Source organism: Heterodontus francisci, chromosome 30, assembly GCF_036365525.1.
Source record: "Heterodontus francisci isolate sHetFra1 chromosome 30, sHetFra1.hap1, whole genome shotgun sequence".
Lineage (NCBI taxonomy): Eukaryota > Metazoa > Chordata > Chondrichthyes > Heterodontiformes > Heterodontidae > Heterodontus > Heterodontus francisci.
Genome location: NC_090400.1, coordinates 10,923,353 through 10,941,369, shown reverse-complemented (window position 1 = coordinate 10,941,369; position 18,017 = coordinate 10,923,353). Strand labels below are relative to the sequence as shown.

General features: G+C 42.9%; 2 protein-coding genes across 2 annotated transcripts in view; one reads left to right on the top strand and one right to left on the bottom strand.

Annotated features, from left to right (window-relative positions):
- Positions 1-12,243, bottom strand: part of mdh2 (malate dehydrogenase 2, NAD (mitochondrial)) — a 33,634-nt gene extending 21,391 nt beyond the window's left edge. Inside the window, exon 1 of the mRNA XM_068010093.1 lies at positions 12,100-12,243. Coding sequence (XP_067866194.1) covers positions 12,100-12,165 — 66 coding nt within the window. The 5' untranslated portion in view covers positions 12,166-12,243. The remainder of the gene's footprint in view (positions 1-12,099) is intronic.
- Positions 12,244-12,537: 294 nt separating this feature from the next.
- Positions 12,538-18,017, top strand: part of styxl1 (serine/threonine/tyrosine interacting-like 1) — a 62,881-nt gene continuing 57,401 nt past the window's right edge. Inside the window, exon 1 of the mRNA XM_068009921.1 lies at positions 12,538-12,761. Within this exon, the coding sequence (XP_067866022.1) occupies positions 12,659-12,761 (103 nt within the window). The 5' untranslated portion in view covers positions 12,538-12,658. The remainder of the gene's footprint in view (positions 12,762-18,017) is intronic.

The window sequence follows — 18,017 nt, the reverse complement described above, 5'->3', positions numbered from 1 at the left end:
TTGAACTCGGCAGTGCGCCCGCATTCAGCATCTGCCACCAAGTCCCCGCGATATTGCGTGCGGGGGCTCATTAGCATCACAGACGAGCCACCCGCCCCCCAATCCACCACAATATTACGTGGCGAGATGGGACATCCGGCACAGTGAGAAATCTTTTGGCATCTATATAGCAGGTGCTGGGGTCCTATTTAAAGCACCCCAGCACCTGCTTCCTGACAGCTGTAAAAAAATACCTACTTCACTGTTGAAGAGTGGGGCTGCTGTCAATGTGGCAGCAAAGCAGAAAGTGCTGGAGAAGCTCAGCAGGTCAGGAAGCATCTGTGGAGAGAGAAGCAGAGTTAACTTTCAGGTCTGTGACCAAGTTCACAGGCCTGAAAGTTAACCCTGCTTTTCTCTCCACAGATGCTGCTTCACCTGCTGAGTTTCCCCAGCACCTTCTGCTTTGCTGCCACATACTTACCCTGCTGTGTCCCAGTGTTCTGTGAAGTTGCGATCCTCTTCTTCCACTCAACTGTTAGATTGTAAGCGTGTTGCACCTGGGTGCAATAATCTTAATTTCGCACATTCCAGCATGTGAGACTTAAATGTACCATAAAAGACAAATACACAACAGAAATAAAACCATAAGTAAAAGAATAGTTACATACTATGGGCTTCTAATCATTGACTGTGAAAAGCTGCAGACTAATATGCATTAGGAATCTATTAATTTCTCTTAACTTATGTGAAAAGACATGCGACTGCAAGTAAACGATCTTTGTAAGTAAACAGGAAAATATGTTCATATTCTAGCTGCATTTCCAACTAGAAATATTACACCAATAACTATGATCAGCTGCTGCAGAAGCAAAGTGTTCACGAACATGTGTCGATGTGTAATAGTTGAAAAACCCTGACAACAGCACAGATTTCCTCACTAGTCCTGCATTGGTTTTCAAACATGTGCAAGACAAACCTTGCAGCCAGAAGTTAGAACAGTTACACGGTGGAGTCACCTTTGCATTTAAAGGACCACACCAAAAATAGAGGATGGCAGAGGGGTATTCTAGGGTGGCTCCAAAGTTCAGCGAAGCCTCCCTGGTCACTCTCCGCCATGCTGTACGGGCAAGACGGTAGGTCCTTTTCACCAGTGATAGTAAGAAGAGGCCCTCCCACCTGAACGTGGGACCCTGGCTGGAGATGGCAGAGGTGGTGAGTAGCTGTGGGACCATCCAGCGTCAAATGTCCAATGTCGGAAGAGAATGAACCATCACTCTCCCAGACAGCCGGGACCCCTCTAGGCCTCTTGCGCACAGGGCACGACCGCCAAAGTCAACCACAGCCAACAGGCCATCCCATCAGCAGCCTTCCTACAATCAGGCTGCTAGCGCAGAAGTGGCAGCGCATAGGAGCATCGGCAAGCAGTTCCAAAAGGCATTGTGACACAAATGGATCTGACTGGGTGACACAACAATGTAGAAAGGCCAAAAACTAAATAGTCTTCGCTAATACGTGTGTTGCTTTTACTGTGTTAATGAAGTGTGCCATCATGTACCGATCGTGGCTCCTCCCATCACATCATTGGCAGTTCTGAAAGGCCAATGTATGGAATCTCACTGCCATGCCAGTATCAGCATGTCTCCACGGATGCAGCAACATGGACAATGGCTCAGTCTTCTGCTGCCAGTAATGGTGGACGTAAAGATGTCGCAGGTGCGGACTGCTGCACAACAGGTGAACGAGGGTGCAGTGTGGCTTGCAGAGCCCACGGTGGTTCCTATGGTGTGGAGAATCTTTGATCAATGAGGTGCTGCTGTGCATCCCTAGCTCACTCTCGCCCTGCATGCGGTGCCTGGATGCTTGCTATCCTCCCATGTGCCTTTCCTGCTACAAGTCCTCAGCGCCAGAAGATGAGTCCTGCTCATGTCTCTCCTCATCCTGCAAGCCTCTCCCGTATTAAGTGTGTAGCTGTGCAGAGCACAGCAGACATCAACGATGAGAGCTACCCTTTCCGGCTCGTACTGCAGGGCACCACCCAATCTATCCAGGCAGCGGAATCGCATTTTCAGCATGCCTATCGTCTGCTCAATGGTGGCTCTTATAGCGCTTCTCTACTGCAGTGCTGGGTTGTCTCACTGGGGTCAGGTGCCATGTCTGCAAGGGGTAGCCCTAGTCTCCAAGAAGCCACCCCTCCATCTGAGCCATTTCAGTGAACAACGGCAACGGGTGCAAGACGAAGGCATCATGGCAGCTGCCTGGAAAGCGGGCGCAGATTTGTATGAATTGTTTCTGGTGATCACGTACGAGCTGCACATTGAGTGGAAGCCCTTACAATTTGCGTCTTCAGCTGTTCGCCCAGCAGGAGCCTGGATGGCCACATGGGTGCAATCTATGACCCCTTGCACCTGTGGGAATCCCGCGATGGAGTATAAACCAGTGGCCCTCTGGGCTTGGCTTTCAGGGTCCGTTGTGAAGCGGATATAGTCTTCAGCCCTCCGGAACAGGGCATTGGTGACCTCCCTAATGCAATGGTGCATTGCTGACTGCGTGACCCCACAAAGGTTTCTGGTGGGCCCCTGAAATGATGCAGAGGCGTAAAAATTGACAGCCAATGTCACTTTGAGGGCCAGACATAGGAAGCCGCTGGGTCATCATTCAGCAGGGCACAGAGATGTGTCATTGCCTCTCTTGACATCCGCAGTCGCCTCTGACATCTATAGGTGTGTCGTGCGGGACCTGCAGATGCGTGGCGGTCTATAGCGGCGAGCTCTCCTTGGGTGCTGCTGCTCACAACCGGGCGTCTCGGTGTGCTGCAACTGCCTGTTGGTTATGCCTGTGGCGCATATGGACCCTCTCAAGAAGCACATCTATGAATATCGGGTGAACCATCCCCAACTTCAAATTGCAATTCAACTTGGTTCCTTCAATTCTTCGAAGGTTGCTAAAAGAACAGAGATTGATGTTGAGTGGTACATCAGGTGCTTGAATGCAGCAGCTACGTGGCATGGCATGGCCCATCTTAGTTCCCATTATGAGTGGTACTGCATGACCACAATGATTGTATAAGCTGCATCGTCTGGCCCACAAGACACACAAGCTCACATACCTACAGACTCTGGCACTCTCCCCACATACAGAGTGACTCGAGTGCCATTGCTCCTTCAATGACAGAGGCAGTCAATAGCAGAGAGCTGCCAAGCATTACGGAGGACAGAATCGCAGTGGCTCCCTTCCAGTATGCAGAGTGAGACCCCTGAATAGCCCCCCTCCCTTCCAGTATGCAGAGCAAGAGCCCTGACTATCCACTCCTCCCTTCCAGTATGCAGAGAGAGACCCCTGAATATCACCAACCCCACCGCCCCCCCCCAGTATGCAGAGTGAGACCCATGAATATCCCGCTCCCTCCTCCCTTCCAGTATGCAGAATATCCCGCCCCTCCAGTATGCACAGCGAGACCCCTGAAAATGGAACTTACCTTCGGTAGCAAAAGCTTCTGCCTCTGATGACCCACTGGCTTTTTTGTTCAGGAATGCAACGGCACATGATGGTCGCCCGTTCAACAGAAAATCCAGAAGTGTGCATCCAGAGACGGCGGACTGCATAATCTGCTGAGGTAGGTACCGTTTTGAATATGGTAATTGGGGTGCCGCCGCTGCCAGTAATATGCAGCAGACCCTTCTCAATCGGGAGTCGAGGCGGGCCTCTCCCCGCGGAATTTTACCGGTCCCCGTGCCACAGCGTCAAGGGGCCAGTAAAATTCAGCCCACCATCTTCAAGAGAAAACCATTTATCCAGTACACTGGATTGGAGTGCAATTTCTTCTAAGCCAGTTCAAATAGACATATGGGGGCAGAACAGTTCAGCAACAGGGGACCCTCAAAGAATTAAAGGCAAAGCGCAGAGAGGTCAGAAACGAAAGTTAGCTTTGGTTCAACATGCAAGACAAAATAAACAGGAGCCAAAATGACAAAGCAAAAAACTGATTCACTCTGGATAAGAAAGAATGTACAATTATGTAAAAGAATTAGAGATGATTATGAACTTACTAAGATTTGAATTTTATGCCTGGTAACACTGCAATCTTGAGATTTCCTTATCAACATTGGTTATTTTGACATTTACGATTTAAATAGAATTTGAAATGTGAAAACAAAAATTACCACCCGAGTAATATTTTCTTGCAAGGTCAGGTGACAATGAAAATTGAAGCCTAAATGTAAGCAGTTGCTCGTGGCATTTAAACAGTGCAGGCTGGCACTTCTGAATGATTCTGATGTTAAGAAGGGACACATCCCAAAAAAGCCTGAGAAGTGAGGTGGATTATATACCTAGCTATATTTAGATTGGTGACTTGCTAATAATAATTTGTATAACTAAATAGTTGCAACATATTTAAATATCCAAGATAAATCAAGAGCACAATCACATAGAATTACTACACATAAACAGGCCACTTGGCCCAGAGTTGTGAGCCACTATTCTAGTTCCCATTGTCCTATCCCTCAACTACACATCTAACCCGTTCTTAAATGTTGACGCGATCTCAGTTTCCATCACCAACTCCAGTAGTATATTCCACTACCCACCCCTGCCAAGTCTCTCTTCATATTTGTATTTCCTCATGCCAGGCAGCATCCTAGTGAACCTATTCTATGACCTCTCTATTGCTTCAACATCTTTCCTATATGGCACAGTACAAAACTAAGGAACAGTACTCCACTTGTGACTTATGTAAATGAGAAATCTAAATATCCTGTAGTCTTAGTTATATATAGATTCACATTACATCTCTAATTTTAAATTCTATACCTCTCGTCAAACTCAGTATTCAGTTAACTGTTTAATGGCAGTATCTAATTTGAGGGGCTGCTTTTAATGTTGTGAGCTTTATACCCAAGTCCCCCTGCTCTTCCACATCAATTAACCTTCACCTTCCCCATTCAAAAGTATAACTTATATAAAAACAAATACACCACTTCACATTGAAGTTCAACTAACAATTTTTTGCCCATTCTACCTATCATCTTATCAATATCTCCTTGCAATTCCCTTTCGTCCTCAATTATTTACTGTCCCTCCTATTTTAGTGTTTCCTGAAAATGAGGACACCACTCCACCAGCCCCATATCCAAATCATCGATCTATACAGTGAACAGAAGTAGGTCCTGTGGGACATCATTACCCACTTCTAAACTAAAAGGTCTGTGGACAGAGAAAACAGATTCAATGTTTCAGGTTAGTGACCTTTCATCAGAATTCCCCAGTTCTAACCACAGACTTGACTCCCTTTAACTAGTTTTTAAATCAAATTTTCAAGCCCACCCTAATTCCATACTTCTCCAATGTTCTCTCAGGGAGAAACTATATAGACTACATTCACTGTATTTCGCACATCCGCCATATCACTTCCTCAAAGTACCAGATTTACAAAGCAAGATTTTCCTTTCTAAAATCCAGGCTGGATGTTTTAACTCTTCTCTCTTCATGTAGGTAGTTCAGTTGTTTCACCAGATGCCTTATGTAACACAAACCTGCCACTGAGCCCCTTCCTCATTGCCTTAATGTAGAATTAGTCACAGAGAGAGTGACAGATACAGGGAAAAACTCAAACTTATAGCATTAAGACACTCCAAGGCAGATTACAACACAAGATCAAAGCAGTTCTTCTGCACTGAACAGATTACTACGTTATTTTTAAAAAGTACCTAAACAGTCTACAATTACTTTGATGTTTAAATTGTTTTAGATTCATAATATTTTATGAAGCTGAGGTTCTATAAAAAGGGGGAAGATGATAGAAATCTTACTCGAGACATATGACTGAGCTCTGCTTCCAAGTCACTCATTTCCACTACCTGCTCTCCTCCCCAGGAAAAGAAAGTGTTCCATCTTCATGCAAAATTGATATATTTCAGTAGTCTTGTATTCTTTGCAGTAGTTTAACAGATGTAAAATTATTCCCCGTTCCCAACTTAGATGGCCAACAACTCTCTCTCCCTTAGGACTTTCTCGGCTCTGAATATGATAGCCAATACCATGGCTTGGTTGATGTGCCACAAGGCACATTTCAAAATATATATATATATTTTTTTTTTAACTAAGACAGGTGAAACACTATAGAAGAAAATCAAAGATTGGGAATGTAGGCTACTGCTGGGATCATACTGGTTTTCCATTAAAAAAATAAACTATCATTGTAGCTACTTCTGCTTTCCGTCTATACCAGATAACATGCAATTATTATATTCTAATCAGATTACAATATAGATGCATTCCAGTTTCAAAGGTCAAAGAGATGGAAAGCGATGAATCATAGGTTAAAGTTTAAGTTAATTTTTAATTCCGTCCTATGCTTGGAGCATCACTGGCATTGATTGCTCATCTCCAATTGCCCTTGAGAAGGTGGTGGTGAGCCACCTTCGAGGTGCTGTAGTCCATGTGATGCAAGTACACCCAAAGTAGTTTAGAGGTACAGCACTGAAACAGGTCTTTCGGCCCACCGAGTCTGTGCCGACCATTAACCACCCATTTATACTAATCCTACACTAATACCATATTCCTACCACATCCCCACCTGTCCCTATATTGCCCTACCACCTACCTATACTAGGGGCAATTTATAATGGCCAATTTACCTACCAACCTGCAAGTCTTTTTGCTTGTGGGAGGAAACCGGAGCACCCGGAGAAAACCCACGCAGACACAGGGAGAACTTGCAAACTCCACACAGGCAGTACCCAGAATTGAACCCGGGTCGCTGGAGCTGTGAGGCTGCGGTGCTAACTACTGTGCCACTGTAAATACTTCTTTTCTGAGGCAGTTTGATACAACCGAGTGGCTTGCTAAGCCATTTCAGAGGGAAGTTATGAGTCAACCACATTGCTGTGGGTCTGCTGTCATGTGTAGTCCAGACTAGGTACGAATGGCAGATTTCCTCCTCTAAAGGAGATTAGTGAGCCAGATGGATTTTTATGACAATCCAGTAGTTTCATGATATTGAGATAGGCATTCTATTCCAGATTAATTAATTGAATTTAAATTCCCCCTTGGTGGGTTTTGAACTCATGTCTCCAAAGCATTAGTCCAGACCTCTCGATGACTAGTCTAATAACATTACCACTATGCTATTGTCCCCCTAACTATGTATCTCAAACCAAATCTAGAGCAGTAGCACTGAGTAAGTGAGGAATGAATCAGTCACTTCCCCAACCATTTTAGAAGATCTAAATTCAGACCTAAGTTTACACAGCACCCAATCCTAGAATCAAGAGATCATGGATTATATGGATTTTTTCCCTACCTTCTAAAGCCAATACCTCCTCCACGTAAGAGAATACAACAAATGCGGAGTTCATGAATCACTCCAAAAAAACCGTCACTAATTAGTTTCCTGAAAAATTATTCAATATTTGACAGTAAATCAAATAAAAGACCAGGTCAAATTTTGGGATGCCAAATTCATCCCACAAAGTAAAATGTAACTTTTAAGGGACCATAGCACATCATGCATGAAAACTTTGCATGGAGATGATTTGGATGTGTAAACATAGTACAGAAAATTTCAATACACAGTGGTGTAGATTATAGTTCAGGTTTCTCTAACCATCTCATCTTTAGATGTGTAAAGATCCAGATGGGTTTTCAGAAGCAGATCAACTCGAACAGAGCTGTATTTTTATTCTGTTGTGTTTTCTCCAGCAGGTCCCAGGTCCAACAATTCATCCTTACCATAGTAAATTGTTTACAGAAGAATGAATGAATACATGGCTCACCATTTTTCCCAATGTCTCCGATGAGAAAATATCACAAAACAAGCATAAACTATGCAAAGCAAATCAAATTTTCACTACATCCAAACTGGACTAACTTAACAAATCTATAGATCTCACTGATGATCATTGCAAACTCAAACACCTTCTTTAGTAGTACAACAACTTGCACTTATATAGTATCTGCAACAGAAAAATATCCCAAAGCACTTCAGAGTTGTAACCAAAAGAGGGGTGACCAAAAGCTTGATCAAAAAGGTGCTTTTTTAAAGATGGTATTAAAAAGAGAAAGACGTGCATTTATGTATCACATTTCACAACCTGACAATGTCCCAAAGCACTTTACAGCCGATGAAGTGCTTTTAAAGTGTAATGCAGGAAACAGCCAATTTTTGGAAAGCAAGCTCCCCAAAACAGCAAATGTAATAATGACTAGATTATCTGTTTTTAAATCATTTTGATTGAGGAATAAATATTGATCAGAATAACTCCCTACACTTCAATATCCTGTTATGGGATCTTTTACATCCACCCAAGAGAGCAGACAGGGCCTCAGTTTAAAGTTTCACCCAAATGACCGCATTTCCAACAGTGCAGCATACACTCAGCACTGAACTAGAGTGTCAGGCTAGGTTTGTGAGTTCAAGTCTCTGAACCCAGAACCTTCTGACTCAGAGGTCACTTTACTACTAACTGAGCCACAACTGAGTGAGGTTTAAGAATGGGAATTCCTAACAGACTGATTGCAGAACTGCCAACAATGAGGTGTGGGGCTAGCATGCAAAAGTCCAGAGCAAAAGGAGCAGAGGGTTAAGGGTCGCAGTCTTGGAGGACAATTATGTGATCAACTATGTCAACAACTCCAGAGAAGATATTGTACAATGGTCAGTCACAAAGGATATCATTTGTGACTTGGTTGAGGCTATTTTGGTGCTATGGCAGAGTGGAGAGATTCAGACGTTTTCTCAGTGCTCCAACCACCTCTGCTTTCTATAGCAGTACAACGAATAGAAATGTGAACACAGGAAGATTACAGGTATTGGAGATTTTTTAAATTTGGAGTCGGGCAACCAAATGTCAAGTATTGACAACTTACTCAGGAGATAAATGGTCTTCAAAACCTGGACTTCCTTCTTTTCTCCTTTTTAAACTACCTGAAACTATACATTTGTCTGCCCATACCAGTAGGGATGCAAACATATCCCATAAGATTAAAGAATTCTCCAGTTGTGAGTCAGAGTGCTTTGAGTCCACATTAGTGCTGGCACAATTTAGTAACTTGATATCACCCCCACCATTAGCAAAATAAAATCATCCGATTTAACCAGTTAAAGTGAAAATGCTGTACATGGTTCACACTTCCGTAATGATGAAATTATACGAACATACAAATTAGGAGCAGCATTAGGCAATTCAGCCCCTCTAGCCTGCTCTGCCATTCAATAAGATCATTGCTGATCTGTTTGTGTCTGGAACTCCACACTCCCATCTACCAGATAACCTTTGATTCCCTTGCCTAACAAGAATCTATTTACCTCCACCTTAAAATTATTCAATGGCCCTGCCACCACCACATTCTGAGGCACAGAGGTCCAAAGTCGAACAACCCTCAGATAAAAATTTCTCATCTCTATCCTCAAAGGGCGACCCCCAATTTTAAAACAGTGCCCCCTAGTTCTGGACTCCCCCACATGAGGAAACATCCTTTCCACATCCACCTTGTCAAGACATTCAGGATCTTACATACTTCAATCAAGTCTCCCCTCACTCTTCTGAACTCCACTGAAAACAAACCTATTCTGTCCAACCTTTCCTCATAAGACAACCTGATCATTCCAGGTATCAATCTAGTAAACCTCCTGTCAACTGCTTCCAACGCATTCACATCCTTCCTTAAATAAGGAGGCCAAAACTGTACACAATATTCGAGATGTGGTCTCACCAATGCCTTGTATAACTGCAGCATAACATCCTCACTTTTATTTTCAATTCCTCTCGTAATAATGGATAGCATTCCATTAGCCTTCTTTTTTACTTGCTGTATCTGTATACTAACTTTGTAACTCATGTACTAGAACACCTAGATCCCTCGGCACCTCAGAGTTCTGCAGTTGTTCTCCGTTTAAGTAATACTCTGCTTTTTTGCCCACTCGCTCAAAAAATCTATATCGGTCTGCAAGCTCCTTATGTCCTCTTCACAACATACTTTCCTACCTATTTTGGTGCCATCTGCAAATTTAGCTAACATGCCATTGCTCCCCTCATCCAAGTCATTGATATAAATTGTAAAAATTCACAAAGTAGCACCAGCAAAAGGAGCAGTTAGCCACTCCTTTAAGAGATATCCATTTTTCCTATAACGCAGGATGAAGTTCAATGTAATATCTAATGTGATTAATCAGCAGTTTTTCAAAAAAGATAAAAAGTATCATTCCTCCCATACAGGTACTATCAGGTTTGAAATCAACATCTTAATTTTTATAAAAATGATTTCCACTGCCTGCCTTGTACAGTCGTCTTGAACTGATGTACATGGTTAGTGTGCCCAAGTCCTGTCTAACGTAATTACAAAAACAAACATTCCTCAAAAATTTTATTTTAAAAACCTAGGTATCAGACCTCTCTTTTCCATTCAAGTTACTAAGAAAAAGGTTGTTATCCTGGAAGTTGAATGCTATTGGTCTTCTAAATTACACTGAGCGACAGTTAAACAACATGTATATTGTACTCCAAATGGGCAGCATCTCCATGCAAATACCGATTAACCTGTTCTTCGGTATAATTTAGTTTTTCAGACACAATCAGAATCCAATATGGCTGGATCACCGACTGATAATTTAGATGAGGAATTTTTGGATTTCAGTTTTTATTTCTGTTGATGCCATTTCTCTAACTTTCTTTTATTCAACATAGAGTCCAATAAATCACTAAATGAAAAATCTCACTTCTGCATTTTAGTACTCACAAGAAATATTTATGCGGCTAAATTTTCGAGCAAGTACTACTCAGAAGATTTATTTACTTTGAGTGTTCCATATTAAAATCATCAAGGGTTATGGCAATAGTGCAGGAAAATTGCATTGAAATAGAAGCTCAGCCATGATCTCATTGAATGGGCTACTCCTATTTACGTTCTTATGCATTTCACCAACCTGAAGAGTGCAGGAGGAGGCAAGGCCTGCAAAAGTGATGATTTATAAACACTCAGCATTTCACAAAGAAATGGTCAACGTGACTTACTATCTGCCTCTTTTGTTGGTTCTGTGTCTTTTGTTCATGAGAGATGGGCATCACTGGCAAGACCAGCATTCGCTGCCTATCCCCAACTACCCTCAAGAAACTCGTGCAGAACCACCTTCTTGAACTTGTCACTTACCTGTCCAAGGTATGCTGCATGCAAAAACTCCTACATTGTCAGAGGAGCGGCAAATGGAACTGAACGCTGTACAATCAGCAGCGTACATCCCCACTTCTGTTCTTATGACAGATAGGCCATTAAAGAAGTTTCTACAGCGTTGGATTGTTGCGCCTGCTACTCTGTATTGCTGGACACCTTTTACCAATGACACCTTTGAGCTTTGCAGCTCTCCTAAAATAATTTTACATTCACAACTCTCTCTTCATTCAAAAGCATCGTCCTTCAACCCGGTCTTTAATTGTACCCCTCTTAAAATCTTTCCTGCCTCCTGCTGAGTATAGGAAATAGCAGTGGGTTATTCGGCCCCTCTTTGATATTGTTCGAACATAAATGGCACGATAGGAAATGCTGGTATGAACGTTACACTACTTAGGTGAGCAACTAACGTTACAACTCTGGATTGTCTTAGGAAGACGTGGAGCCAACACATGTGCAGATATAGATGAAAACAGCTCACAGGTTTAGTCTCAGGTGGGTAACCGCTTGCCCTCGTTTGTCCAAAATAACATTTAGGAGCATGAATGCCATCTCCCCATGGCTTACGATCACTGGAAAGTCTTATATGCAAGATGGAACAGGGCTGGAAACCTGAGCCCAGCTAATACTAAATTTAATTGGGCAAACCCAGGCGAAGGGCCAAGGCCACACTGCAAGACATCAACAAGGTTGAAATTAGTGGGGAGATGGCCCCATCACCGGGTACGTCCGGCTAACACCGCCGGCCAGCATCTCTTCCGTCAGTGGCCGTAGCAGAAGCGATGCGGCCCCCGAGAGGCCTCCAGTCGTCAAAACTCCTCGCCTTCAAGAGTATCAGATAGAGCTCCTGGCCCTGCACAGTCGCCCGGCTTCTCCCGCCCAGTCCCTGGGTAACCTTAGGCCTCGAACAGCAGACACCGCCCCCAGGGGCGTTCAGCACCCGGGCCTGTCTCTTACCTGCGAAGAGACGGAGAAATTCCTGCCGAGTGCGGCGACAGCAGGCCTGGCGACACGGGACAACATCTCTACCGGCAGCCTAACCCTAAAAGACTGTGACTCCAACGACCTCCAACCAGGCAGCTAAAGGACTCAACCAAGCGCCGTGACGCACACTAACCTGCTACCCCACCGCGCATTAACCAATCCGTTTAGCCGGCTACCATCATCCGCCTCTGCGACTGGCTGGCGCCACCATCATTACCACGTGATGCACGTCCGGTTAGGTTGAAGCGCAGAACCTGCGCCCGCCCTTGTCGGTGATTGGCGGGCTTTGGCGCCGCAGCGCCTTACGTTTGGTGAAGATTTCTGTCAATCATATCTGACAAACGGAAGCGCTCTGCGCATGCACATAAGTGGCGGAACACTACCACACTACTACACGTCACTTCATAGATACCACTAATCGCTGCTTGTAACTAAGGAGCTGTTGAGAGTGACTAGACCAGGGAGATACAGCAGCATTTGGAAGTGTCTGTGAGCTCTGCAACAATTAATTGCTTTCATCTTTACTGTTGTAATGGCTGGAATCATCTTTTGTGATGCAACAGAGCTCTATAATATGCTGAATCAGAATACAAGGTACTCCAGATTGACAGAGCCTATTTACCTCTATTTAGTTGGTGAGTATCAAGACCAGAACCAGGTGAATAAGAAACATATAAGACACATTCGGCCCATCGTGTCAGTGCCGGCTGAAAATGAGTTATCCATTTAACTAAGCGCACCTTGGTTTGTACCTTGTAGGTTACAGCACCTCAAGTGCCTATCGAATTTTTTAAAACTGCGATGAGGGTTTCTGCCTCTACCACCCTTTCAGGCAGTTTGCTTAAACTATGGGAATTAATGAGAGAATACTGGGCACTAGAGAATGATTCCATTCCTAAAATGTTATTCAACATACTGGTATAAAAGCAAAATAATGCAGATGCTGGAAATGCTCAGTAGGTGAGGCAGCATTGATGGAGAGAGAGTGAAACAGAGTTAATTTTTCAGGTCAATGACCTTTCATCAGAATTGGGAAAAGTTGGAGATGGAACAAGTTTTAAGCAAGTGAAAGGGGACGGTGGGAGAAAAAAAACTGCAGGGAAGGTCTCTGATAGGGTGGGAGGCAGGAGATTAAGTGACAAAGGGTTGATGATGCAAGGCCAAAGGAAATGGTAATTGGACAAGTCAAGAAACAAAAAATATGTCTCGAGGAGATGTGAATGGCAGAATGATGACTGGCTACTGCCCGTAAGTTTAAAAAAAAAAGAAAACTAGAGAGAAACCAAAATTGGCAAAGGTAAAGGAAACAATGGGGGCAGAAGTACCCCCTCTAGACACATTGATATTGTAGTTAATGCACTTTGTCAAGCTCGATGAAAGTGATTGAGCATTATAAAAAATGTCTCGGGACATTTTCAATGACTTGGGATTGATTTGTGTATTAAATGCCTCCTTATAGGATTAGGATTCACAGAGCCAAAGAAACCAGAAAGTCAAAAGAATTTAAAAGAAGCATTCTATTAGATTACACTTTGAAAGTGCAGAAAAATAAAAGTTTAACCGAACAGAGCTCCCTGGGACTCCCTTGAACAGCTGAAAATGCATCAGCAACTTGAATTACACATTTTATGGCTCATGGAAACATTAAGCTCAGGTTGTCAGCAAAGTGCTGAAGGTGATCCTGCCATTTTTTTATGCTGGCAGTAAATTTAAACCTCAGTACCAGAATGTCATTTACACTCCAAAACCCCCAATCTGACGTTGACACAGAAATCAACCTGCTCTACTGAAAAAAAAACTAGCGAAGATGCCCTCAGTGCTCCTGGGTCGGCTGCCAAGTCAGTGCCAGTATTCAGTACTGCAGGTGGCCCTCTTCTAAGCGCCAAGTCAACAACTAATTTCTCCCCGAATGTTTTGTAATATCGCGCGCCTGTTGTTTGATCCCTTTGAATATTTAAGACCAGCTTCTGATCAGTCTTACAAGACCCTCACTGCTGATATTACAGTTGAATCCTAAAATGAACCAACTTTTTCAAGGCAACTCTTATACCAGCTATCGTATGCAGCTTCTGCTAAATGGAAAGGACATTTGTGGTGGCCAAGTAGAGCTTTTCTTGAAATCTTAGAACAAACCATGAAAGAGCTGTCGAGCAGCGTGCTGTTCACAATTCAGGTAATAGGCTTAGAATTCCTAATTTTACATCTTCATTCAGATGTGACATTTAACAAAAGTCCTGTCTGCCCTCTCAGGTGGATGTAAAAGGTCCCATTGTACTGTTTTGAAGAAGAGCAGGGGAGATCTAGCTGTTTTGGCCAAAAGCCCTCATCAACATCGCTAAAATAGCTGATCTGGTCATTTTCTCATTACTGTTTATGGGACCTTTCTGAGTGCAAATAGGTTGTCGCATTTCCTACATTACAATAGTGTCTACATTTCAAAAGTAATTTAATTGGCTGTAGTGAGGCATTCTGAGGTTGTGAAAGGTACCATATAAATGCAAGTCTTTTTTTCTTTCATACTAAGTAGGCAACTCCTCCCCTTACATAGAATTACATGGAATTTCACAGCACAGAACAGGCCATTCTGCCCAACAGGTTTAAGTCAGTGCGTCTCACCTCTGAGTCAGAAGGTTGTGAATTCAAGTTCGACTTCAGGATTTGTGCACAAAAATCAAGGCTAACACTCCAAGCATTACTGAGGGAGTGCTGCACTGTCCGAGGTACTGTCTTTCAGATGAGCTATTGAACTGAGGCCTGGTCTTCCCTCTCAAGTGGACGTAACAGTTCCCATGAGACTATTTTGAAGTAGAGCAGGGGTGTTAACCCCAGTGTCCTGGCCAATCCGTCAATCAACATTATCTGGTCATTATTACATTGTTGTTTGTGGGAGCTTGCTGTGTGCAATTGGCTGCCCTGTTTTCTACAATACAATAGTGACTACACTTCAAAAGTACTTAATTGGCTGTGAGGAGCTTTGGGATGTCCTGCAGTCATGAAAGGCACTATGCAAATGCAAGTCTTATTAATGCAGCACATGAGCCTTCTACTTTGCTTCATCTCAGCTTATCAATATATCCTTCTATTTTCTCCCTCATGTACTTCTCTAGCTTCCCCTTAAATGCATCTAATCTATTTACTGCAACCACTCCATATGCTAGTGATTTCCATATTCTCATCACTTTCTGAGCAAAGAAATTTCTCCTAAATTCCTTACTGGATTTGCTAATGACTGTCTTGTATTTATGTCCCCTAGTTTTGGATTCCCCCCCACAGTGGAAACATCTCCTCTATGTCTACCCTATTGACCCCTTCTTAATTTTAATCTATCAGGTCGCCTCTCATTCAGTTGTTCTGGAAAAAAATGCCCCAGGCTGTTCAGTCTTTTTCTGATAGTTGTACCCTCTCAGTTCTGGAATCCTACTTGTAAATCTATTCTTGCATTTTATCCAGTACTTCTGTATCTTTTTGTAATATGGGGACCAGAGAATTTTATGTACTCTGTGTGGTCTAACAAAGTTTATCATAGAATAATGATATACACAGAAGGAGACAATTCAGCCCATTGTGCCTATGACAGCTCTTTGTTACGACCGAGGCGGGAGCAATGCACTGTCAATTCAGTCCCATTACTCCACAGGTCATAGCATATTATTAAAGTTTTCCCACCTACCAGAAATTAGCCCAATTTAACACTTTATTAACCCCCCAGAATAAAACCGACCAAACCAGGTATCTGTAAACAACAAATTAACTATTTATTAATAAACTAAATCTTAAACACTATTGAGATCAACCTATGTCTAAAAGACTTTATAACTTCTTATTTATCCTAACTTTCATGTACTACATATATATTCAAAAAACAATGGTTAACTGGTTTCAATAAAATTAGAGCTGTTTCTTAGGAATAAATAAATAACTGGGTTGTAAGTCTTTGTGGGTTACGTTCCCGATTCGGTGAGATGTCCCAGAACCAAACAGTCTGATGCCACTCGAAGTCTCCAGGCGATTTTGACGAACAGTCTTTAAAGGATGGGCGTTCAAAGCACTTCAGTTGCAGCAGGCGTCTCACAGTTCTTTCAACAAAGAGGATAGCAACAGGTCTACTTTAATTTTTAAATTGGTAGTCTTTCTGCAGAAACTTTACTGAGAATTCCAGAACTCCCAGAAACACAAAAGGCAACAGAAGGTCACTACTGAGGCAAAGACTTCTTAGAGATTGGAAGTAAGAAAGGAATTTGCTATCTCCAACAATACCAAGATTTCCTTTCTGGGTTTTTTTTTCCTCCTTAGGCAGTACACAGCCTGTAGATTAATGTAGATTTTCTGCTAAGAGAGAGAAATCCTTCCTTCAGTGAGCATGCTTTGCTGGTCTCCAGATCAAACTGGTTCTAGCCAGTCTTTACACAGTTAACTGATGCAACACAACACGTGGTCCCCTTTCTCCTGTTGGTGCCTAGGAAACAGGCTTGCTGCTGGCACACTGTACCCAGAGAGAGAGAGAGAGAGAACAACTCTCAGTCTAAAAGGTACATTGCCCCCCTTAGTTTTTAAACAGAGGCAAAAAAAACTACAGTCCATGACATCTTTGAAAGAGCTATCCAATTAGTGCCACTCCCCTGCCCTTTCCTCAAAGCCCTACAAATTTTTGCCATACAAGTATTTTTCCAATTGTCTTTTCAAAGTTACTATTGAATCTGCTTCCACCACCCTTTCAGGCTGTGCGTTCCATAACACTCTCTGCACAAAAAAAGTTTCCTCATCTCCCCTCTGGTTCTTTTGATAATTACCTTAAATCTGTATCTTTTGGTTACTGACCGTCTTGCCAGTAGAAACAGAGTAAATAAGGAGAACATAGGAACATTCAGCCTGTTAGGCCTGCTCCGCCATTCAATTAAATCATGGCTGATCATCAACCTCAATGCCACTTTCCCCATATCCCTTGATGTCAATAGTATCCAGATAGCTATCGATTTCTGTCTTGAACATGCTCAATGATTGCACTTCCACAGTCCTCTGGGGTAGAAAATTCCAAAGATTCACCACTCTCTGAGTGAAGAAATTCCTCCCCATCTCAGGCTTAAATGGCCAACCCCTTGTTCTTACACTATCTTCTGGTTCTAGACTCACTGGGCAGAGAAAATTTCCTATCTACATCCACTGTGTCACATCCTGTAAGATTTTGTAAATTTCATTGACATCACCTCTCATTCTTCGAAACTCCAGAGAATACAGGCCAGTTTCTTCAATCTCTCCTCATAAGGCAATCCCGCCATTCCAGGAATTAGTCTGGTGAACATCTGTTGCACTCCCTCTATGGCAAGTATATCCTTCCTTGGATGAGGAGGCCAAACTACACGATACTGCAGGTGCAGTCTCACCAAGGCTCCATACAATTGCAGCAAGACTTCTTTACTCCTGTACTCACAAGGAACTACAGAAGAAGTGGTCAGGCCAGTTTTAGTCACATGACTAACTGGCTGTTGCTGAGAATTTGAATTTACAACAAAGGATTTTGAACACAGACAAAGCCCTGTGCTCATGGAGTGAACATATTTCTTGAAACTGAAGCAAGAATTACCTCCTCTCCTGTTTACCCTCATCTTGCTCTCACCAGCTTTGGAAACCATTGAAGACACGTAAACTCAGAGAGAGAAAAGCTCCTACGTTCTACTACGTCCTGTTCTACTTATCTTTTCTTCTGCTCTTTTCTGCCCCTAAATAGGGACAATGAGGCAATATCTTGTTACTGTTTTTTGAGCTCGCTATGATCCTTGACTGAAGATATGGTCTTGCGTTTCGTTGGGGCCCAGTATTCTTCTTAAACCTTGTAGGAACTTTTTTCTCTCTTTGAGCCTTGATGGCCACATGCCTGCTGTCGATGACACCTT